Genomic DNA, 25,484 nt, shown 5'->3' with positions numbered 1-25,484 from the left:
CGGAGTGTCATAATGATAGAAAGATAAAGATTAAATGCAATGTGGAGAGTACTTGAGGTTCCGCTACTGGCTTGAGACAGGCACAGCAGATGGGATATGTTTGCCGCTGCTAAAGAAATTTCACTGGCGAACAAAATATAGCTGGCTTTTGATACCTGGCTTTGATATTTCCAGGACTCATTTAGCAATGCTGGAATATCTGGCAGCTTATATCCCTTCAAATATGTTACAAGGTGATGAGAATCAAAGCCATGGCATACACAATACCAACACATTTTGTGAAAACAGTGTAGTTATTAAACTTCAGATATGTATTCGTAACTTTCTTCTTTAGAAGCAAAACTATTGTTTATTCTGTTGCTACTTAAGATTTTTGCTAACACTGCCTCAAATAAGTAGCACAGGGCTACTTATTGGGGGGGGGGGGCGGCAATAAAACTTATTCATAAATGCTTACATCCAAAGCAACATCTTTTAATACTCACCAGAGATTAAATTTATTTTTCTTTCAGTTTTTTTTTTTTTTTTGAGATAGGGTCTTCTGTCACCGAGGCTGGAGTACAATAGTGCCAACTAGGCTCACTGCCACCTCAAACTCCCTTGCTTAAACTACCCTCCCACCTCAGCATCCCCAGTAGCTGTGACTATAGGCATGATCCACCACACTCAGCTAATTTTTGTATTTTTCTGTAGAGACAAGGTTTCGCCACGTTGCCTGGGCTGGTCTCAAGCAATTCTTCTGCCTCAGCCTTCCAAAATGCTAAGATTACAGGCGTGAGCCACTGCGCCCAGCCTCAGAGGTTAAAATTCTACACTTAATTACCACACTATGACACTGTAAAACTATTAACATAAAACTCAGATCATGGATTTATCTGAATACCTCAATAGATTTTTGAGTAGGTAAAAGTGTTCCCCACCTTAAGATACAATGCATTTCTTGGGATAAATTCCTGCAGAAGTGATCATTAGGCTTTGTTGCTGCTCCCTTGGTACCTCCTGAGACATCTTGGAAATTCTTATTCCAAGAAGGCAGCAAGTTAGTGAGAAGGATGCTGTCTGAAATCACATTTATCTGTGTGCCAAACCTCATGTCTGATTCATAAATCGTTAGACATCTGTAGTCTTAAAAGTCATTCTAGAAGTAAACCCAGTGAAATGAAGAGAGGCAGGTAAGTTTCCTAAATGAAAAAGATTATCTGTTTTTAAGCTTTTTAATTGTATATTCTCCAAAAGCATGTGGGGAGCTAAACAAACATAACACAGTTTATTCTCAAAACACACTGATACTAAGACACAGCCATTTGAATACATCTAGATGTTTGCTAAACCCCTAATAAATAATACCATACAATGAAGTCCACCGGCCCCAATGCAACCACTAAAAGCAAATTACAGTATCTACTTAAGGAAAAGAACCTACTGAAATATTGTTATGCTGGCTTTTTTGTTGTTTGTTTTCTATTACACAACTACAGATCAAAGCAAAGAACACAAAAACACTTTCCAATAAAATGTGGATAAGTCTAAAATCTTTCATAAATAAAAATTACACTTATGAGATCAGAAGATCTCATTGCCATCTATTTATGGTAGTGTGGGATTAAATTTTGCATCATGAAGGTACCAGAAATGTCATACAGCCTTAACTTTTATTCAAGTTTAGTCACATGTCCTAAGATCACAGAAGGCACTATAAGTGAGACATACTTCTCAACCATGGCCTGATGAGAAAGTGAAACTTAATTTCTGTAAGAACAGCTGGGATAGAAGGCACAGGTTAGTTTTTATAAATTGGTAGCATGCCTTATACTACCTTAAATTATGCAATCACTGATTTTTATAAAGAGTAGATATCCCCTCTGTTAAGAAAAATATTTTTAAAACTGAGAGGTTTCTATCTTATCTCAAAGTAAACAATAAAAAATGCCTCCCATATATTCAAGGCACAAATAGTGGTTAATTCAATTTTTTGAATATAGACTTTGACATCCCTTAAAAAGGGATAAAATAAACGTTTTTATAATTTTTTCTACATAAATATAATACTATATGTAAATGATAAAATTACTTAAAAATAAGTTGCTTTCAAATACAATTCAGCACTCATTTACACATAACTACTAGTTATAGTTATCATAAAAATATTTTCTAATAAGGCCTAGTAAGATATAAACTATTAGCTTAATTTATTTCTGCTTTGACTTTTAAATTACAAATGATACCCATAAAAAGGTTTTTACTCAGAATTTTCTATTATTTAGCTTTGGCTTTTTCCCCAATTAGTCCAGATGAACTAACTGATCAATGAAAGAATCAGAAATATACTCATTGGTGACTTATTACGTATTTGATGCTAAGAACCCAGAGAAGAGTAAACAGCTTTCAGCAGACTAGAGATCTGAATGCATACAAGCAAACTATATATAGAGAATTCATCACTCTGATAGTTCTTTAAACAAATTGCTAGAGAAAAAGACTTCCTAGAGAAAAGACAAAGAGTCTTTTTATTGTCTAGGTTTTATAAGCTATAACAAAACCTTTCAAACATCGTCTTAAATTGGTAACTTTTTCTGAGGGAGTTGGATTCTACAAAGCCAAGTTTCTATGATAGATTCAATTTTATCAATTAGTTAAGAGAGTCGAAATTATTTCTGAGTAACAAATTTGTAGAACACTTTACATAATGCTTCTGATGTCTGCCAGCATTTGGATAATCCAAATGTCAGAAAGCAAGCAAGCAAAGTTCCTTCTGTTTCACATACTTTACCCTGACTCTGTTTCACATACTCTGCCCAGATTCAAGGATGTCTTTCTTTTATTAGGATGAGTAATTAAACCTTAGAAGGCAAACCCAGTGTTTATCCTGTGCTAATTTTTACTCTCTAAATGCCTGGTAATGAAAGAGCTAAACCAGGTGACAGTCAGAAACCAAAGACCAACCACAGCAGGAAATTATTTAGAGTATTTTGTGCCATTTGCCCTCTCTACACCTTGATCAGCTGCAGGAACTGTGAAGATCACAGGGTGCATGCAAGATTCTGAAAGCACATGCACTACTGCAAGCAAAGTTCACCCTTTGGTCCTCACCCTTGCCATTCTTCACTGACTGTTCAAGTGCTAGTGAAAATTTAGACCAAAGATGATCATCCAAACTCTTTGGCTATGTCGTATAAGTGGGACAATTTAAGAATTCTTCAATTAATTCAAAAAGAAAAGCTAATGTAATAAAGAGAAATTCTTGTAAGTGTGGTCTAAACATATTTTCTAATCATTACCAGAAGTACTATGTTTCAACGTAAGATTACTCACAAATCCTTCCTTATACTCAGAGGCAATAGCACCAAAACAGAGGACTTCAATTTGCATGAAGAATACAAATTTACTGAACTCTTCCTCAGACAACTTAGTCATGGGAGATTCTCAATACACTCCTTACACAACTTTTTGTGGTACACATACTCGAAAGTCACTGGTTTCTGTAGAAGGTGAAAAGGAATAGTTGCTCTAGCATTCTCACTCTTGTAAGAACTTATCCTTTCATTGTGATGACCATGCAAAGGTTCTTTACTTGTCAAGTGGGTGTTACCAGTAAGTAAACAGCATAGAGCAGAGAAAGATCCAGGAGACAGACACATTTTGTTGTGTGGAAACGGCAAATAGGAATGCTTAGTTAACTCTCTTCTATGCTTGCCTTAGTAACAGTAACTAGCTAAGTCAGCAAGGAAAATTGGAAGTTTCACAAATGACAATTAGAAGTTTACTAATGTCATCAACTTCTAAAATTTGAGTTCCTAATCACAGAATTGATTATATTTAGCTCAAGTCTGCAATACTGTCCTCTTCACAGACTGAATATAAATCTTTACAAACAGAACTTATTGTACATAAAATCCTTAATTTTCAAAAATTTCAAAATGTATTTCAGAACCTACCACTTGTAATTTCAAATTCACTATTAACAAGTGAATTAATCTCAAAAATTTGAAGCTTTCAGTTACTGTGTCAGGGATTGGGGTGGATTAGGTTTAACGTTTGAAGGAAGAAATTTTAAATTGGGGTGAGTCTGTATACGGTATAATTCTCAGTCCCTAGAAAGCACTGTCATAAACAATCTATAAATATAAAAATAAGCCCTATTTAGTTTTGTTAAAGAAATCCCTTCACATCACTGGGCGCAGTGGCTCACGCCTGTAATCCTAGCACTTTGTGAGGCCGAGGCAGGTGGATCATCTGAGGTCGGGAGTTCGAGACGAGCCTGACCAACATAGAGAAACCCTGTCTCTACTAAAATACAAAATTAGCTGGGCATGGTGGCGCATGCCTGTAATCTCAGCTACTCAGGAAGGCTGAGGCAGGAGAATTGCTTGAACCCAGAAGGCGGAGGTTGCGGGAGCCGAGATTATGCCACTGCACTCCAGCCTGAAACTTGGGTCTCAAAAAAAAGGAATTCCTTCACATCTAAAATGTGGCTTGTTTGCTCCTAGAAATGGTGAACTTCAGAAGTATTTTATTCCTTGTACAGTTTCTGTTTAAGGTGTTGCAAAGTAGAGGTAAAATCAAGATCTCAGGCTATCACCTATTTCAAACCCAGAATCAAAGGGAAAATGGCTTAACCTTCAGCACTGTGGTCTTTTTCAAAGATACAAAATCTCTCGAACTCACTTTACCTTAAGACCCCAATCTTATTATAAAAGAGAAACTCTCCTACTTTTACAAAGTGAGTTTCTTTCAAAACTTTTACAGTGTCCAATTTGAACTAGCCATACAAGTTGTGCCAAAATAATTATCTTGCAATTTGAAATATATTTGTTTTTTCCTTTGCAAAAAGTGATATACACATGTACTAAGTTTTCCTTCCACAAAAAGACAATTGCAACTCACAAATTGGAGACTGATAATTATTAAAGGTTGTTGGCTAAGGTTAAGAGGACTTAAGGTCCTAATTTAAATGCAATCCAGAATCATCACCATCAGACAAAGGATGCAGAATCTGGTGGTCTCAAATCAGGAGATAAAAATAAAAGAGACCATGGGAAAAAAGTCATAATCTCAAATGGCTGTATTTCTGTAGCATTCCTTGAGTAGTCAAGGTTTGCATGGACTACATACTGCTTTATCCTTTAGGAATAGCACCCAAACCCAGAATAAAACTAAGGATCACTGACCATGATTAGAAATACACAGAAGAACTTATGAAGTTTATCTTTGCTTTATGGTAGATTGTAAATCTATGATCTAGAAATTCTAGTATAATAGGATAATTCTAGTATAACAGGAAATAGATTTACAGGGACACAACAGAGTTATCAGTCAAAAGTCAGCATTTTTTTTTTGCATGCCCACTATGTGCAGAATGAAATTTTAAATGCTGAATGGAGTTACTACTATAAATTGAGCACCCCAAATCTGAAAATCGGAAATGCTTCAAACCCAAAACTTTCTGAGCACCAAGATGATACCCAAATGCTCACTGGAGCATTTCGGATTTCAGATGCTTAACTGGGGTACTATGCAAATATTCCAAAATCCAAAATCTGAAACACTTCTGGTCTCCAAGAATTTTGGATAAGGGATATTCAACTTGTATTCCTTTTTTTTCTTACTTACAATAAAAAGTAAGAGCTTTGGATTCAACTCAATGATAAAATATATAATGTATCATGCAATTATTTTTAGGGAATGCCACATAACCTTACAAGCTATTTCCTCCAACTGTCTGATTTAAAAGTTATAAATCATTTTGACAAGGTTCATTTTCATTACCATAAATACATCAGGAAAAGAATGACCCCAACCTGAAGCCAGGTGGCAGCTGCTTCAAAAAGTCTAATCTGCTTATTGATGAAAAACCAAAAAGGGAATAAATAAATGATTGCTATTGATTGCCATGATAGCTCTACACAGATCCAGTAACTTCTCTGGGTTAGTATAGACAGAAGCCAATTAGTTTTATTTCATATGTAAATAGTAGCATAAAGAAGTACAAAAAATAATTCATTGGATTGCTTTATCCTAAAGCACAAGGCACACATTTTGAAAGTCACTTCAAACACAGTTCTTGCTTATGGAGCTGTCTTTCTCTTAGGCAGAAATTTTTAAAATAAATTTAAACTCATCCAGCTGTGTATATTCAAGAACTACCAAAAAGTCACAAGGCATAGTAAGTTTCAGCTGTTCTCCTCTCTCCAGTGTTATCAATAACACATAATGAGTTAGTTCATACATCATCACAGCTGTGCACGCCAGAGCTAACTTGGCTAATTTAACTACTCCAGTAGAGTTCAGTCAGGAGCTTGCTCTAGTTTAGCTAATTCACTATGCAAGTCATATAGGGACTGTAACAGTATATGCTTTTTATGATCATTAATATACATTTCTCTTTTATATAGAGTTTCTGTGAAGTCATCTAATGGTATTGTCCCTTGGACAGAGTTTAAAAATAGACTTCTAAGGGCAATTAGCAATCAAAATCACTCAGCAACTAAAACTATGACAATACTCTAGCCTTAAGCCTTAAAGCAACTAAAGCTCCCTCTTTTATCAGTGAGCATTAATCCCAAAAGAAAAAAACCCTGTCCTCTGAAAAAAATTAATAATGGATTCAGGGTTTGCAACTTTCCTCTTCCTCTTCACCTCCACTCTCTTTCAATAAATTCAGAATTAGAAATAATCATTGGTCACGTGTGCACCTGCAGGTAGCCTCCAAAATAAGGTTTGCAGTGTGTCCCTTCTTGACAGGTGGAAATAAATAGAAAATTGTTCTGGCTCGATTTAAAATGAATGTAATATGAAACTAGTGGTGATCTTGTTTGCCAAAGAGAGATTTGCACAACCTCCATAATTTCAATTATCCACAACAGTACTCCACAGTGTGCAAGGCTCTTTTAAAACTGCTTAATTCTGCCATCCAATGTCATCGTCTACTAAAGATGAGTGCCTACACTGTTCGAGACTCTGTTTTCTTAATCGAAAACACAACACTCAATGTTGTTTCTCAACTGTATATTTGGAATTTGGAAATTCTCCAAGGCTCATCTCGTGTGCAAAAAAGCCTCAGCATCTATATCTGGGAAGTACATACACACTAGTATGCAGTTTATGTTGGCAATGAACGTTTGTAGATGTACAAAAGCAAAATGAGAAAGCAAAGTGGGATTACATCATAATTTCATTACAAGGAACAAATAAGCATGTATTATTGAAATCCTTTTTTAATGTGCTTTTAGTATCTAAGCATCTTGACTAAAAAATTGGAAAGGTCCTGTGAATTTATCTAGTTCAACTTCCTTTCCAATTTCATTCCTGAGAACAAAATGAACACTATACATATAATTTAGATTTAGGTATTAAATCCAATACATTTGCAAAGCTAAATAAAAAATTTTATCTGTACAGTTTGAAACTATGAACTTTCATCTCTGCTAGAGACCCAGAACTATGAACTTTCCCCAAGTATCACACAATGAAGATGTTATGGATACAGAATATGATAATGATTTACCAAGCCATATAAACTACTGAAAACAGTGGGATAAACAACTGCCATTCATTATTTCTGAATCCAAAGACTGCTGGTTCCAACTTCGACATATACACAGCTGAACACACACTTCCTGGTTATGCGCAATCTGCACAGATAGACCAGCTTTACAGGCCTGACCACAGAGATTAATAGCTTTAGCCAAATAATGTGGTAACCATGTGAACCTGGGCTGCTCCAGCTTGTTTGTGAATCTCTCAGCAAGGCTCAACATGCCGTTATCTGCATCTTGTTGCCAGGAAACACAACATCGCTTTGGAATACAAGGAAAACCAGGTTGCAATGACCACAAGTCAACTTCCCAAAAGCCTAATTTTTGACACTTAGCTATCTACTATATTACAACATTTCTTCCTGTAATCTTCAGAGAACTTCACTTTACTAGTAATTTAACAGTTAATACTTTTTGCTATTTTCCTAGGACAGGACCACTTATTACCACTAACAATGTAGTAGGAGCAATGGTAATTATAATACTTCACTCACACTTTTCTTCTCCCAAGTGTCAGATAAACATTAGTTTACTTCATTAAAACTGATTTGGAAATCAAGCACCCATTGCAACTACCTCATAATACAACAATGCAGGCTTATGGGCCTATATCTATGTCTATTCTTAAGCAAAACAATCTTACCAAAGGATAAAAAACACCTATATGCTCCTGACCTAAGAATTCCTGGATTTTCTGGGATCAAAATGATTATCTTGCCTTGTTCTCATGGTAACAGACTGTCATGTGTTGGCCAATAATCCTGCTAGTTTCTTCCTGATCAATTCAAACAGATAGAAACTTAATGTACCAAGATGCTGAAGTACTCAGCAGACTGGAAATTTGCTTCATGAAGGTGAAGTGGGAGCCACTGTTCTGCAAAGTTTTGCAATCTGGAGATAGAAGGATTAGAGTGGCTTTGAGAGTATATAAAATTAATTACCCTTGACATAGCAATTAGAATTGCTAGCTCATGGGCAACAGAGATTTTGGAAAATACCTTATTAAAAAGATTTTTAAGATAAAATGGAAAAACATTTTTCTCTTCCAATGCCGGCTTAAAAAAATAAGTTAAAAGTACTTAGCTGTATTATAAGATTTTCACTACTGAAGCAAGGTGGAATCTTGAGTGTAATATATTATCAAGATAATACATTTATAGTCAGGAAAACTACACTCTTGATGTGACCTTACTTTTATCTTATAGGGTCTTCTATGTAATACTTTTCAATGTGGGCTTTATACTGTTTCTCTTCTTGTTCGGCACTTCCCTTTTGAAACACAAGATGCAAAGTTCTAGTCTCATGATAATTAAGTTGCTAAAAAGACACATGGATTTATGTACTATATAACTGAAATATTAAAATTATTAAAAGACAACCATTTACCCATTACTGAATGGGAACGAGATAAATGAAAAAAACAAAACAAAACAAAACAAAAACCATGTTTCTGGAATGCGAACAAGCTCTGTGGACACCAGTCAGAATTCAGAAGGTTGACATGAAGACCACCAGAATCAGACAACTTGGAAATGGTTTACTGCAACCATTTGCTGACTCTCTAGACACATAGGTAGTGTAAATCAACATATCTGTGAACAAAGATGACTCAAGGAATTGTTTTCTCTTGGACTTCTGGGATGGTATATTCAGTGTATTTTCCCCTCCAATATGGGTCATCTCAGTACTATACCAGGCCATTCATTAGTATGAAGCTGTTAGGTTGCCTTCATGGCCTCCCCAATCAGGGAGCATGGACAGAAGTGTTCTTCTCTCCCTTTTAATTTTAATCCTTACTCTTGGTCATACACAAATAGCTATTAACACCACACACTTTAGCTCCTTCTATGCTACAGGAGAAATAACTTACAGATGTAAATATTAATGCTTATTATATAGCCATTTTTGCACTAGCAACTTTACATGAGGCAACTATCATTTTCTTCATTTTAAAGTTTAAAGAAGAATTCAGATGTGGAAATACCAGTTCCCTGCCAGTGAATGCTGCTTAGACATCCATACTAAAAGAACTGAGTTATGTGTATACACACATCTTGTGTACCAAAACTCAAGGATAATTGTTTGAGTATTAAACATACCTTACCATAAATTCATCCCTTCACGGATTGTTAAAGGACTCTTCCAGGTTAAAAAAAAAATACCCTAAATTCTGGAAAAATTTATTTTATCTATAATATAAACTTAATGGTGAAAAGTTCCAAGGAAACTAATAAAAGATCCAGAAGTATGGGAGGAACTTCTGAATCATTCACAGAAAAGATGTTTATACCATTCAAAATGAAGAGGGTCACAAACATCTCTCGACAATACTATTTTTCTTTAAAAAATAACAGCTACTCAATGTGCAGAGCTTTAAAATTAGATAAATTAGGAGATTCATTATTTATGTTATAGTAAGATTCGCCAGACTTTCTTTCAAAAGCCAGCTTTCCTTGGGTGATTAAAACAGTATTTGATTCACAATATTTAATGTATGTGCAACTTCTCAGTCACACGCACGTTGAACTGACATATGAATTGTTCAAATCGTAAAACTTTCATTGTCCGGTTGAGTTAATAGCCTGCATTCACCCACCATGAAAAATCAGGATAGCACAGTCAAAAGAATAATAGTGGAAAAAAAGAAAACCTGTTACTACTGAAAGAAACCACCCTACTAAGCTTTTAGCTTCTTTACCTTCTCTATAGCATTTAACAACAGTTCTACAAGTTGTTATAAATACATACCCATACTTCATTCTCATTCTATCATTTTCTGGGTTACAGTAAAATCTTTCCAAGTGCTCCTGAGAATCATTGAATACACTCTGCCACTTTTGAGTAGTTGTCCTTTTGATCTGCCAATGATATGGCAAGACAGTGTGGTGCTTCAAACAATCCCTGCCATAAATACAAGTGCCTTGCAGAAAGTCCATGCAAATTTCAATTCCGTTCTCTTGGTGAGTGTGGTACTGCAACTGGTTCACCAGCTCAAACACGAGGTCAAGGGAAGCCTCTTCACTTTTGTCCTGAAAGAGCTCAGTACTCAGCTTATCACTGGTGTCCAGAATGTATTGGATTGTAAAACTGTTTTCTTGGAAAATGCCTGGAACATAATCTATGACTTTGTCTAAGCAGTCAGGACTAGTAGGAACATCACTTGAAACTGGGTGCAAAAGATCAGTCTGGAAGTGACCTGGTGTGGAATCTGCCACCGTCCCACTGAGGGTTTCTGATGGAAAGCTGTGATCTTGGATTGGAACCACTCGTTCTGGAGCTTCAGTGGAAGGATGGGCTTCCGGTATCTGGTCCCCAACATTTGTCCTATCAGGAATCAGAACAGACATATTATTTTCTGCTGGTGGGCATGATGAATTGATTTCCATGGCTTTCTTCATCATAGGTTCATGTAAGCTGTTCTCATCTGTACTCTGCTTCCTAGATCTAAAAACCCCATCAAGTGAGCCAGATTCTAGAAGAGTGTTTAATATTGGCCTCAAAGACCTCAGGGTTCCAGTTCCCAATCTTTTCTGATCCTTTTTCTTAAAACAAGTCTTCAATGGAGTGATCTTCTCAGAGAGTCTCATTTGGCATGAAAAGTCATCAGGAGGACAGGGAGGCTGCACTACACAGTCTGGCTCAGGTTCGGTGGTTTCCATTTCCATAATGTGGATTAGCTCCAACTGCTCCTCAGAGTCTAAAAATCCTACGAGGAAAGGAAGGAAGATGATCATTTACAAACTGACAGCAACTGGATTTCATTCATTCATTAAAATGTTTTGTTTTTGTCCTGACTGATTCCCTGAAACCATTCCTCTTATACTATATTTAGTTTTTACAGGTCAATTTTAAATTTTATTGAGAAATTAAGGCTCCAAAGCACCCAAGGCTATTCAAAAGCACACAGCAGGTAAAAGTAGAAGAGTCTTTCAATAGGCCATTGGCATGCATTTGTGGACTGAATACATAAGAGTTTGCAATTCTGCTAGGTTAAGAATTTCTACTATAAGGTTAGAGTGGGGTGGGAAATGGGAGGTAGAAATAACTGTATCTAGATGATGACAGCAGGGAAACCACATTTCCACTCAGCTTTGCGGTTCTCTTTATAGTTGTTTATGTATCACCTATCTCATGAGTTGACAAAGTTTCTTTAAAAGTTCATCAAATGAAAGATAAACTTCAAACTTAAAACAGTGAGTCAATTTAAGGGTATAAGAATATACACAAGTAACAGGGGCTCTCAATTGAAATGTTCTATGGGAGAAAGCCAGGAGTCTGTTAAGCATTTCTCTATTCAGAAAGCTCTAATATACTATCCAAGAATGTTAAGAGTCTACTTTTACAACCCCCAAAAACATTACCACTTCTGATGGAATACAAGGGTGTGTTTAGTAACAGAAGCCCCATTAGCAACAACCACTGCACGATGTGTCAGAAGACAAGCACAACTTGGTAACACAGAAAAAGCCTCCTAGTTCTTGCCTTCAGAAAAGTTACATATATACATTTTTAAAGAGCAAATGAAGGCATACTATAGAAAAATAAAAAAATATATAAAACACACACCAAATTTCAGATTCCTAATCAACTACTGAAAGAGACGAAAAAGTCCTTTCTTCCAAGAATCAGACCCCTTGAAAAAAACTGAAATTTGAAAACATTTACTGAGATTGTGCCAGGTGAGAAAGGAATGGTGATGAGCAATTAATCCTCTTCTCTCTTGTCCAATAAACTGAAAGAGATCTGTGACGCAAGGTCCCATGACTTAATCAAATATGCATCCTAGGTGCCCAATAAAGTGCCTAGCTACCACAATGCACACAGCTGGTGTTCCATATATATTTTGTTGGCTGAATTAGTTAAGAAAAGCACATATTAAATGCTTAGTTCTTTGTTGTTTGTGGGTCAACAACAAAAGGTAAAACTGAGTGTCCCCAAAAGTGAATATTAAAAATTTAATTGGAGAGTCATAAATCTATGTGTAAGAAGTCCATCAAATTCAGAAAAGTAAAATACAAAGCAGTTTATAACGAAGTATTAAATTTACATGATAAGTACAAAAGGAAAAGGCAGAAAAAGGAGAGTTCACTGTAAGCTGGCATTGTTAGGGAAAGCTTCACGAAGAAGGAGGGATCTGACATGAGACATAAATCAACTGGAAAGGAGCCAAGCCAGGCGTTATTATTCATCATTTGGTGTTATTGCCTCAAGGCACAATTGGCACAGATTGTGGTATTCCCTCTCCACCATACCAAACCGGCCTGTGCTTTCCCCACGCGCACACTCTCTAACCACTCCTATCAAACCCAATCAAGGTAAAATAGACACTAAATCGATTTTATTTATATGTGTGTCTGCGCGTACACACGCAAGCAAGCGCGCGCAACTTTTCCTATTATTGCCCTTTCATCAAACTCGGAAACAAAACTGGGAGGAAGAAGCAGAGAACTGGAGAAGTGGCTGGAGGGGGAAAGCCACTAGAACCTAGTTCCTCAATTAACTTTCATAACAGAAAAATAAAGATGAGAAGAACACATCCTCCGGTCTCCAGCGGCAGGCGACACACCGCGACACCCCTCACCTCGTGACGCCGGGGTTCTGCGGCACTCCCGGCCAAAAGCACTTTCCGAAAAAACCGCCGCTCCAAAGCCTGCCCGCCCGCCGCCGCGCGACACCCCGGCGCCGAGCCCGGGTCCGAGCGACGCCTCCTGTTGGCCGCGGCGGTTTGCTCAGCTCCTGGTCCCGGGCCGCGCCAAATCCGCGCAGCGCAGCTGAGGCGCCGCCCGGCTCTGCAATTCCGGGTGTTCCCGGGCGTCCCCGCCCCCGCCTTCCCCTCAGCAGGCGCCTGGGCGCCCCCCAACCCCTGTCCAGCCTCCTTCGGACCAACGACCCGCCCCGGCCTCCCTGCATCCCAGAGACTACTCGCAGCGCCTTCTCTCTCTCATTCTTCTTTACCCCCTCAGCTCACCTCCCGAGGAGCGTCCAACGGGTCTTGGGGGCTCGCAGAACTGAGCCGCGAAGCGCGGGGGAAAGGCGGCGAGCGCTTCCCGCGGCGGCGGGGAGGAAGACGAAGACTTGTGCGCTCTCAAAGTTAATGTGAAAACATCTTCCAAACTTCTGGGCTGCAGCCCGAAACGCGGGGTAGCCGGAAGGCTCCCGTAGCTGCCGTGCCCTCCCCCGGGGTCTGGGAAGGGCTCCTAGGCGCCTCAGAGCACCCGGGGTCGGCCCGCGGGGGAGGCCGCATAGACGCGCCCCCACCCTGACGAACGGGGAAGGGGCAGGCGCCGGCGACCCCAACTAAATCCTTCGGCGCCTCGGTCTGATGTACACACCTGCCACAGGCTCTAAGTGCCTAAGAAGTGTAAACCAATTCCATCTTCATGCTGACGGGACCTGAGTGAATTCGGTACAAAGGGCAGTCTCAAAATCTATCACCCCGATCCGCGAGAGCCCCGCACACTGCCGGCGCGGGGCCGGGGCCGGGGCCGGAGCCGCGAGGCCGGCGCTCGCACTCCCCGCTAGGGTTCTTCAGCCCCTCAGTGCCCTCCCGGAGCCCTTTACCTGAACGGGAGCCTGAGAGAACGGACGACAGGAGCCGAGTGGAAAGCAGTGTCCGCGCCGGAGATCAGCGCCGAGGGCGGGAGCCGACGTCTAGGGACCACAGAGCCGCGACGCGGCGAGCCGCGCACGGGCCATTCCGCCGCCGCGAACGCAGAAAGCCCCGACCGCGCTCCGAGTCCAGCCAGCTCGCCTGTCACCTCGATCTCTGCTTTAAGTGGCTTCCGGTCGCCTCCTCCCGAAGGCCCGTCGCGGAGGCGGAGCCTGGGCGGCCGGAGTTCGGTGGGGTGGGGTGAGGAGGCCGGGCGCTCAGTGGGTGTCGGGAAGAAGACCCGCCCCCTGCGCGCGCGTGCGCGTTCGTTCGAGGGGAGGCGCGCGAGTTCTGTGCGGTGGACTTGTGCTCCCGCGAGGGGGCGTGTCCTTTCTCGCGCCCGCAGTGTCCCTGAGGGTCCGCGTCTACACGCGGCTGTGAGGAAGGAAGGCGCGTGCCGCGTGGGACGGGCTCCACCTGCCTGCGGACAGATGGAGGGTCACTTTGTTCCGAGAAGACGCAGGCACCCGAGGGAGGATGTGAAACGGAACGACCCGTTTCGGTGCGGTTGGCTTTGTTTATTTGCCTCCTCCCCTGACGCCTCCAGCCTCTGATTCCGGCACACCCTGTGAGGAAGCAAACGGCTGCCTCCCCCACTGCCACCAGACGAGGTCGCCTGCTCCGAGCCGGACAGGCTGGACGGGCTGCGCACCTGCGGCGGCCGACTATTTCGTGGGCCTTGTACGCCACCTTGCAGAAGGGAAACCGAGCTGTGAGGTTTTGGCGATAGAAGCGCATTTACTTGTGTTTTAAAGCCCACAAACGCCGTAGTGACTAACTTATTCATTCAGCAAATGTCTGTCAGAGCGTCTATTACGTACCAGGCATGTAGCCTGAACTTCATGCCTGTCCTCATGGAGCTTGCAGAGCACCTCTGAAATACACACCACATACGGAATGGCCATATTTTCTGGGTTGTAAAATACTTTGAATTGTAACTCCATATATTGAATAGATTTTCAGTGGTGAGGGAAGAAACAATACATTTAGTTCATATAATCCATATGTACGAAAAAAAAAAGTGCTGGTAATTCCAGACATGGAAGTCAGTAAAACTAGGACCTAAGAGGTAATAATCATAGACATTATGATTCTAAGCCTTTGTTAAACTGTTCTAAACCAGACTGGGTAAGCGCACCAGCAATGAATAGATTAAGGGTGTTATCTCCTTAGCAGCTTATTTCAAATTGCATCAAGGCAGGGCCATTAAACTAAGGTGAGAATGATATGGGCGGAATTCAGAGGACAATAGGTAAAAGATGAAAATCTTTACATTTAAAATCTTATTGAGACAAGATCTTGGTCAGTGTCTACTCATACATAGAATTGCCTAGAAGCTAATATTTGAGTTTACCATATTACTGTTGGCTTTCTATTTTTCTCGTTTGTTCTGTTTCTTTTCTGTCCTTTTGTGCCTTCTTGTAGATTATTAATTCCACTCCCTTGTAACAATTAGGTTGTTATACATTCTTTATGCTTTTAGTAGTATTTCAGTTATTTATTGCTGTGTTCAAACCACCCCCAAAATATAATGACGTAAAACAATGGCTCTTTTATTTACTCATGATTCTGAATTCTCTGGCACAGGAATTCAGTCAGGGCATAGTACAGGTGGCTCATTTCTGCTCCATGATGTCTGGGGCTTCAATTAGCGTGGGCATACTGGGGCCTGGCTGGAATGGCTTAACTAGGGTCGTAAGTCTTGGGACTTAAGGATGGAGATGGAGTTTCATGACAAAAATGAAGTGAACATGATGTGGAAAATATGGACATGGAAGCCACGAGCTAAGGATGCTGGAACAGAAAGAAGGCTGTTAGCTACATACCTTGGTTTTTCTCTACATGGCTTCTCCATATGGCTAATTTAGGCTTCCTCACAGCATCATAATCTTAGGATTGCAAGAGGGGACATTCCAAAAAGACAGGCCTCAATGTGCAAGCCTTTACTTTTATCATGCTTACTAATGTGTCACTGGCCAAAGCAAGTCTCATGGCCAAGCTCAGCGTCAGTGTGGGAAGGAACTACACAAGATTGTGAATATTGGGAGGTGTGACATATTGGTAGTGATTTAGACTAGGGACAGACCACCTTAATCCAATCAGAGAATAATTAAAAGTTACTTTCAGGGTATAGCCCAGTTCCAACTTAAAATCTTTCCTCCTTAGGTCCTGAACTCAATATTTTTACCCACCCAATCCCACACCCACTCCCCTTGAGGCAGTTGAAAACTCTGGCTAGTTTCTCAGCCTCTCTCCATTACTGCTTTCTGAATGTTAATTGCCTCGAAGGGAAAAATGGCACCAAATTCTGGACTCAAAATCTTGGATTTAGGCCCCTCAGACTGTTGAAGTTTTACTGCTCCATAAAAGGTATCCTCTACAATCTCTACCTCGGATGTGGCCCATCGTTTTTTGAAGGAGGGATGACAATGTGCCTAGCTGAAAAATTCATTTCCCTAGAGCCCATGGGGTTATGGATGGCCATGGGATACACTTCTAGACACATGCTTAAGATTTCTAGAAAAGCGTTTCCTTTCCTAATACAGAGTCACCCCTTGAATTTCTTCCTTTTGTTCTTTCTTCTAGAATAATAACAGGATGGAGATGGAGTTTCATGACAAAAATGAAGGTGAATATGATGTGGAAAATACAAAGATGGAAGCAACAAGCTAAGGATGCTGGGGCAGAAAGATGGGAACCTGGGTTACTCATGACATCTTGAAACTGCTGCAGCCATCCTAGACTGGCTGCCTCTAGACTTAATATGTTTAGAAAGTAAATCCCAATTTTATTAAACTGTTATCTGTTATGTATATATGAACACATTCTTAGCTAATAAACTATCATGTCTCCTAACTAGTCTTCTAGGCTCTACCAGTTAGATAGTAATGTGAGTTGGTATGTCAGAAATACAAGAGCTGTCACAAAGCAATACAACTCCTATAACATTTCCTGATAATTCTGTAAATATACCAAATCATTGTAAGATTAAGAAACATGTTAATTAAAAACAGGAAGTAGAAGAAATAACGATGCCCATAGTTGAACCTTTTAAAGTCTCATTTTGGCCACGCAGTGGCTCATGCCTGTAATCCCAGCACTTCGGGAGGCTAAGGCCGGAGGATCAGTTGAGAGCAGGAGTTTAAGAGCAGCCTGGCCAGCATGGTGAGACCCCTATCTCTACGGAAAAAAAAATTTTAATTAGCTGGGCACGGTGGCATGCATCTCTAGTCCCTGCTACTCGGAAGCTGAGGCAGGAGGATTGCTTGAGGCCAAGAGGTCAAGGCTGCGGTGAGCTATGGTCACACTATTGCACTCCAGCCTGGACAACAGAACAGGACCCTGTCTAAATCTCATTTTAACACTTTGATATAGTTATAATCTGTCTTATTTATTCAAGGTATTTTTCTATATTATTTTACTTAACATGTCATAAACAGCTTTCTATGTTAATATTGTCTTTTAAACAAATAGCTGTTCAATATTCCAAGTAATTATAGTATTTTTTGCTTATTTAGTTCATTCTAATTGCACATGTTAGTTCACTTTTTTTCATAACTTATTCACTGCGTATCTACTACATTCTAGTAACTGGACTAAATATTATAAGTACACATAGATGAATAAGATGTGGCTCGTCCCTGAGCACTCTTCAAAACTACAAAAGACACATGTACATGCAATATATATGTATATATGGCATATGCGTGTGTATACTTTTTATATGTGACTCTAAGCTATTTAATAAGCTATTTAATTATCTTTATTTTTTTAATTTCTTTTTTTTGAGACAGGATCTCACTCTGTCCCCTAGGCTGGAGTGCAGTGGCGTAATCTTGACTGCAACTTCCGCTTCCAGGTTCAAGTGATTCTCCTGCGTCAGCCACCTGAGTAGCTTGGATTACATGTGTGGGCCACTGTGCTCAGCTGATTTTTGTATTTTTAATAGAGACAGGGTTTCACCATGTTGGCCAGGCTGGTCTCAAACTCCTGGCTTCAAGCAATCCACCTGCCTGGACCTCCCAAAGTGCTAGACTACAGGCATGAGCCACTGTGCCTGGCCAAATTATCTTTAAATATGCTTATAGAATGGAAATATTTTAATTTCCAATTCCTTTTATTGATAATTTCTGTCATTCTTATCTGCTGGATTTCCCTTTAGCATTACTGATCAGTTATCAGTAGAGTACTTACAATGAACAGTTTATTAATATAAAAGCCATTCCTTCTTACTTGAATTTCAAGTGACCCAAGGCCTCCGGTTTTCATTTTCATTAACAGTAAGTGCTATCAAATGTAAATACCAATATTCTATTGCTTTCTGTTTTCATAATTGTTAGTTAATTTCCTAACATCCTTCTTGTGGAAAGATAATCATTTTTGGTTACCACATAAGGAAACTGTGAATAACATGACTCAGAGCAGAATGAAAAACCTGGGATTTGAAAACAAAGGCTTTAGTAGCTTTGCTGTTCTAAAAGACAGTATTCCCCATGCTGTATATGGGAAATACAGCCAACTTGTATAAATGGCAGACTGACAACTCCTTATCTAAGAGAGCTAAGTCCAAGCTATAACATTTTCTATGAGTGTATATGTAAGAGTAATTTATTCTTTAACTCAAAGTTGCGTATGTGCATGAATCTCATATATCTAAAGTGAAAGAGGCTGGATGCAGTGGCTCACACCTATAATCCCAGTGCTTTGGGAGGCCAAGGAAGGAGGATTGCTTGAGGCTAGGAGTTTATGACCAGCCTGGAAAACAGTGGGACCCCATCTGTACCAAATTTTTTTTTTTTGCAGGGACGGAGTCTTGCTCTGTTGCCCAGGCTGGAGTGCAGTGGCATGATCTCTGCTCACTGCAAGCTCTGCCTCCCGGGGTCACGCCATTCTCCTGCCTCAGCCTCCTGAGTATCTGGGACTACAGGTGCCTGCCACCACACCCAGTGAATTTTTTGTATTTTTTAGTAGAGATGGGGTTTCACCGTGTTAGCCAGGATGGTCTTGATCTCTTGACCCCGTGATCCGCCCACCTCAGCCTCCCAGGGTGCTGGGATTACAGACGTGAGCCACCGCGCCTGGCTACCAAAAATTTTTTAAAAGAAATTTGCCAGGCAGGGTGGCATGCACCTATAGTCCCAGCTACTAGGCAATTGAGGCAGGAGGATCACATGAGCCAAGGAGGTGGCGGTGAGCCATGGCCACATTACTGCAATCTAGCCTGGGCAACAGAGCAAGACCTTGCCTCAATAAATAAATAAATAAGCAGTCGCATTACTGCAATCCAGCCTGGGCTGCAGAGCAAGACCCTGTCTAAATAAATAAGTAAATAAATAAATAAATAAATAAATAAATAAAATGAAACTATTATTCTCTAGGCAACTGAAGTACTGTTGTTTTTAAACCTATAAAATTTATTATTAAAAATACTGTCTTGATGTTGTTGTAATGAACCAACTCCTGGAACTTACACAAAGGAAGATTTCCTATTTCCCTGAGAAGGAGTTCTGCACTCGTGGGATTCTAGAACAAGATAAGATTTGGGTGTAATTTATTTACTTCAAATATGATGTTGGCGAGAGAAGATTAGAAAATGCTCCTAGGGAATATGTCAAGCAACAAGGTAGGGAAGTTAACAAACGTGAATTAATGAATTAAAGGTAACCTCAAAGGTAGGTTGGTTTAGAGCCTGTCATGAACATGCTTTGATAAATGTAAACTTAAAATTCATATTTTCATAAGGTGATGGAACATGCACCTTGCAGACCATTTCCAAGTTTTAAAAATATCTCTCAGTTATAGTTTCCTCCCTCTTGAAACTCACTTTTTTCTCTGCCTCTGACGAGGCACCAGAGTGCTTCTGTTTAGGAAAGGTGAGGGTTAAAAGGCCTAGTAGAAAATGAAACAGATAAAAGTGTGAATAGGACAAGTTCTAAAATGCTTAAGCAAGATCACAAACTATTCTGATTATCTAAGATTTGCATTTGTAAATTGCCTAATCATCTGCTTGACTGTTTTGTTTTCTCAAGATCCCTAACAGTCAAGTATTCTCTTGAATCCCCTTCAGTTTTGGACCTGTTGAGTAATTCTTACAGCACATACTGAAAGTACTGTCTGATCTAACTGGCTTTAGGTCTGTATGTGATGATTTCCTCAGAGAAATCCCCAGATGTTTTCCTGATCATTCAATCAATTGATTCAACACACATTTATCTAGCGGTAGTTATGCAATGGTGACTAAGACAGTCTCCACTTGTTAGTTTCTTGTAGGGAAGTCTGTGTACTGACCACCCAGAATCACTTGGGAAAGCCTGCTGCAGATGCCCCAGTCCCACCGTAGTCCTCCTGAATCTCAGAGAACAGGTCAGGAGTATCTGCACTTTGCAGAAATTCTCTAGGCACTACTGCTTTAAGAGCTCATAGTCTTTTAAAACACTTGGGGGTGGGGAGGAGGTGGCTTATGGGTGTGGCCAAGTAGGAAAACAAGCACACTAGCACGGTAAGTGCCATAATAGAGATTTACATGCAAGGCCAAATACAGTCAGCCCTCAGCATCTGCACACTCCACATCCACAGATTCATCCAACCATAGATCAAAAATATTTAGGAAAGAAAACAATAAAAAATTAATGCAAATAAAAGTACAATATAATAACTATTTACATAGCATTTTATTAAGTAGTATAGGTAACCTAGAGATTACTTGAAGTAGATAGAAGGATGTGCATAGTATGCAAATACTATGCCATTTTCTATGGGGGACTTGAGCATCCACGGATTTTGGTATCTTGGGGGTTCCTGGAACCATGTCCCTGAGGAACAGTTGCATAGAGATGATGAATTAAGCCTAACTATATTGTCAGAGAAGAGGATTACCATCAGCAGATTTCTTAAAGTAGCTGGAAGTATTATTCTTTAGAATGTTGAGAGACTCAGCTGTTTTTTACTTGGGGTACATCTAAAATCCAATAGAAAAAAAATTTAAAACCTCTACTTAAAAAAAACAAGTGAATTCCCAACTAAAAGATGTTGATAATCGTGTGCAGAGATCATCTGAGTTAACAGCACTTCTACTTGTATGAATTTATCCTGAGGAAATAATTAGAGTTTATGTGCATGGGTTTGGTTACAAATCTCTTTCCTACAACAAATAAATTGTGACTGAGTGCTCATTTTAATCCAGCCCCAGACACAGTTCTCTGTGGGAAAGCTTTCTTCTCCCCACTTCTTATACTGTCAAAGACATTCTGGGCCATGAAGAGTTCCCACTTTTGCTATTCAGGCACTGAAAAGCCAATACTCTGTTTTTATAGTAAAGAAGGTTTTTGTTTTTTTTTTTTTGGTTTTTGTTTTTGTTTTCCCCAGCACAGTAATAGAATTTAGGAACTGAATTCATTAATATCCCTTGGCAGCCTCACTGTGCAGTCTCTTGTACACAGCATACGTTTTCATGTGGATGTCCAAATTCAATACGGTGATTTTGGCAGACTGGACATCCTAGCCATTCACTAAAGAGAGATCATTCTGATGCTCACCTGCCTTTCATCTCTGACTCCTCCATTAGGCAGATAGCTCCTGGGTTTTTAAACTGGCCTGCACATGAGAATCACTTGAGCCACTTTAAATAAATATATATAAATAATATATATTGTATAATATATTTATTTATATAACTAATAAATATAGTTATTATATAAATAAATATATATTTATTATATATAAATATATATATTTAAATTTCATGGGCCTTATGCATTGAATAGGGACTGTGTTGTATTTGTCTTCTCCTCTTTGGTTCCCAGTAGAGCACTGGACATACATCAGGTAATCAATGACTTCACTTATTCATTCAACACATACTCTTGAGCATTTGTGTTCTAGGTACTTCTAAGTGCTAGGAATACAGTAGAGAATAAAATAAATGGTCAACTCTTAACATTCTAATAAGAGGAAGACAGGTGGTATCAGGTGGCGATGAAAGCTGTAAAAATAAAATAAGACATGGTAAGGGTAGGACAACCACATACTTTATCAAAAAAGGACACTTTGAGAATAATTATTCACAATTATGTCAATATAGTACAGCTGAAATCAGGACTGTCATGGAAAAACCAAGATGTGTGGTCACTCTACATAAGGTGTTAGAGAGTGCTGTGGAAAAGGAAATGAAGTGTTTTTAAAAAATATGATGTGCTGTTACTAGAAGGCCTCCCCAAAAAGAAAACATTTAAGCAGAAGCCTGAGGAAAACGAAGGCATAAGTCACACAGCTATTAGGGAAAGAGCATTCCAGGTAGATGGAATAGTATGTGTAGGGACAAGCTTGGCATGTTAGAGGGAAATCACAGAAGCCAGTCTGATGGGAGTGGAATGAACAAGAACACTGTTGATGAGGTCAAAGGGATGACCAGAGGCCAGATTTCATAAAATCTTTTAGGCTTGGCCCATAGTAAGGACTTTGGATTTTACCCTGAGACAGAAATCTATATAATTTACTTTTTAAAAGGATCACTCTGGTGTTATGTGGAGAGGATGGAAAGAGTGAACACAGGAAGATTAGTTAATAGACCAAGCAAGAGATGATGGTGGCCTGGATCATGATAATGGAGAGAGGTGGTTAGATTCTGGACACATGCTGAGGGTAAAGCTGAGCGGATTTGGTGTATGAGGGAAACTGAAGAGCCAGAAATAAGTCCTCAGTTTTTGGCTTGAGCAACTAGAAGAATGGATCTGTCCTTCACTTAGATGGTGAAGATTGTAGGAAGAACATGTTTTGGGGAACAGGGAGAAACAATAATGTAGTTTTGGACTTGTTAAGATTGACACATATTAGATATTTAAGTGAGAAAGTTAGTAGGATATTGCATAATTAAATCTAAAGTTTAGGGGAGACGCTGGAGCCACTTGCTACCATACCTAAGAAAGTCCTCACTGTCAAACTTACATAGCAAACATGTTTATTCATCCATTTTACATGTAGGTTAATTAGGAGGTCTTAAAAGTGTGTTTTTTAAAAGAGGAGCAGTGGGCCATATTCTGCATTTGCAGAGGAGGGAGATTTATTTTCACAAAGTTTGGGAGTGAAGTGTTGCCCAGTAGTGTGTCCACTCATATCACATTTCTCTAGCAGAAGGAAGCTGTAATCCCTATAAACATGAGCGAATTTAAAGTTCCCATTACCCAATTGTGACCTCATGACCCCATTCTGGGAAGCTGACTAAGAAATGACTTTGAGGCTAAAGAAATCAAACAGTTGATATTTGTATGTTATGTGACTAAAGAAAGAAAAAATAGTCAGGCCAAGCATATGAAAATAAAAAATCGATACAGGCTCATGCAAGCTTCTAGTAATGTAAGCCTAAATTTGGCCTTAAAACAAAAACTTATAGTATCAATTAGCATTCCTATTATTTATTGGCTTCTTGCCTACAGACTTTAAAGAAGCAGCTGTCATTTATTTTCAAATGCAAAACAGATGGAAATTTATGGTACCAGGGAAATCTATACTAAGCCAAATAAAACACTTGCAGCATTATTTAGTGTATGCATTATTTTTACTTCATCACCTGCCTGAGACTCTTTGGTTTTTATTTTTCACTTTCTGAAGAGTTAGCTAAATTAGACATCAAGGCTCTGAATGGCTTTTTTTCAATTATCAGTGTGTTTACATTGAAACAAAGATAACCTCTTGGTTTGAAAGTTTTGCAAAGTCACCAAAAAACAATGTTACTTTGGTTAAAAATAACTCTCTATTGAAATGAAATAAATGTCAGCATTAGAGAAATGGAAACCAAAACTTTTTATCAGACCTCAAGTTGAAAGGCAGGAAATGTTAGCTGCATTGACAGAACCCTAGGTACAGGGAGTTGGTGAAAATAAATAGTATGGTTACACAGATAAGTGACCCAGAAAAGAACTTGTTGGTTGACATGATTTTTATTTATTCCTCTATTTTGTTGAATGTCTGCTACAAGTAGTTGCTGGGCACGCAAGTAGTGAAAAAAACGGACATGATCTCTGCCTTCGTGTTGCATATGGAAGAAGATGTATTAACTCAAATAACCACTCAAATCAACTTACAACCGTAAACTTTAATAAGTGCTTTGGAAGAAGTCTTTCCTGGTGAAGAAACATTTGGTTGGCTCTGATGATGGAGTAAGCATGAACTAGGTCAAAAGGATATGGGTGGGAGCAGCTAATGGTGGTCAGGGGACAGAATGTTAAGTGCAAAGCCAGAATTGTGAAGTTGTGGCATGCCAAAGAGAGCCACTGTGTCTGCAAAATAGAAAGTGAGAAGGAGAGTGGCTGGAGATTACTTGGGAATGTAGACCTTCAGGCCTCCTAAGTAAGAATTCTGAAGAAAAATGGATGTCATTGAAGTGCTTTAATTAGGAAAATGACATGATTATATTTTAATTTTTAAAAGTAAAGCTGTAATGAGGGGAACTTTCACTTCCAGTAATGAATTAGGCAATTCGGCTAACACTCTTACCAAGTAAAACCACAAAAGTTGGACAAAATATTTTGAAAATTACTCTGAGAGTTAACATGACAACATCTGGGATAATATCTGGGAGAAAGAAACTCCGAGAGGTGAGTAGAGCATTTAGAACCACTTTTCCGAAGAGGAGTCTGAGAAGCTGAATAGAAATTTTAACAGACTAACAAGGATAGGGAGATAAAACTGAAGTTCAAGGAAGGTAAAGGGGAGTGATGTCAGGTTTTGGGTTGGGACCCAAAGGACTACATGAGAGTAAGGGTAACATAGAAATAGGCCAACCCTCCTGGAGGGTTGAACCACCCACTTCATATTCTCTGAGGCCTTCCAACTGGATTGAATTAAGGTGATGTAGGATTGCTACTGGCCTTAATCTCTTACCAGAAGCACCTATAAAAATTCCTTGAAGAAAGATAACATTCTTCTTGGTCTAAAACTATTTTTACAATGATCCAAATGCAATATCTAGCATTCATAAAAAATAACCAAGAAAGCATTCACAAACTGGTGGGACAAGTCAAAGGACAAAGAAAGCAAATTGAAGGTCCTCCTACAGGCCAAAATAGGGCAATTTGAATGATAAAAAGAATAATGATGGTAATTCATTAAAAAATAGTGAATAAAAAGAAAATCCATGAGTCTATAAAAATACTCAAAAAAAGTTGGGGGGCCTGGCATGGTGGCTCATGCCTGTAATCCCAGCACTTTGGGAAGCCAAGGTGGGTGGATCACTTGAGGCTGGGAGTTGAGACCAGCCTGGCCAATATGGTGAAACCCTGTCTCTATTAAAACACAAAAATCAG

The 25,484-nt window shown here is 39.4% G+C and overlaps 3 protein-coding genes across 4 annotated transcripts in view; 2 read left to right on the top strand and 1 right to left on the bottom strand.

Moving 5' to 3' along the window:
• Nucleotides 1-14,630, bottom strand: part of TIPARP (TCDD inducible poly(ADP-ribose) polymerase) — a 32,483-nt gene extending 17,853 nt beyond the window's left edge. The window contains exons 1-2 of one of the 2 annotated variants that reach the window (XM_009446731.5): nt 14,097-14,630; nt 10,284-11,241 (exon numbers count right to left, since the gene is read on the bottom strand). In XM_009446731.5, coding sequence (XP_009445006.1) covers nt 10,284-11,200 — 917 coding nt within the window. In that variant the 5' untranslated portion in view covers nt 11,201-11,241; nt 14,097-14,630. Of the gene's footprint in view, nt 1-10,283; nt 11,242-13,503 lie in introns of both variants that reach the window. The other variant, XM_009446732.5, reaches the window with a different exon arrangement.
• On the top strand, nt 12,513-15,090 carry LOC134809496 (uncharacterized). Its single transcript, XM_063806365.1, has 2 exons — nt 12,513-12,542; nt 13,048-15,090. Exons 1-2 carry the CDS (start codon nt 12,513-12,515, stop codon nt 13,633-13,635), a joined length of 618 nt encoding a protein of 205 aa, XP_063662435.1. The 3' UTR covers nt 13,636-15,090.
• LOC112208604 (uncharacterized) overlaps nt 13,858-25,484 on the top strand; it is a 41,765-nt gene continuing 30,138 nt past the window's right edge. The window contains exons 1-4 of the mRNA XM_063806364.1: nt 13,858-13,896; nt 14,058-14,686; nt 16,771-16,813; nt 24,161-24,338. Of these exons, the coding sequence (XP_063662434.1) occupies nt 13,858-13,896; nt 14,058-14,686; nt 16,771-16,813; nt 24,161-24,271 (822 nt within the window). The 3' untranslated portion in view covers nt 24,272-24,338. The remainder of the gene's footprint in view (nt 13,897-14,057; nt 14,687-16,770; nt 16,814-24,160; nt 24,339-25,484) is intronic.

This window comes from Pan troglodytes, chromosome 2 (genome assembly GCF_028858775.2).
Source record: "Pan troglodytes isolate AG18354 chromosome 2, NHGRI_mPanTro3-v2.0_pri, whole genome shotgun sequence".
In the NCBI taxonomy this organism is placed as follows: Eukaryota; Metazoa; Chordata; class Mammalia; order Primates; family Hominidae; genus Pan; species Pan troglodytes.
Note: the sequence above shows the minus strand (reverse complement) of the source record. Positions and strands in the feature narration are given on the sequence as shown.

Coding starts and splice junctions, on each gene's coding strand:
- LOC134809496 (XM_063806365.1), top strand. CDS start 12,513: ATGTGTAAGAAGTCCATCAAATTCAGAAAA. Junction 12,543..13,047: donor AGTCCATCAAATTCAGAAAA/GTAAAATACAAA, acceptor CTTTCATAACAG/AAAAATAAAGATGAGAAGAA.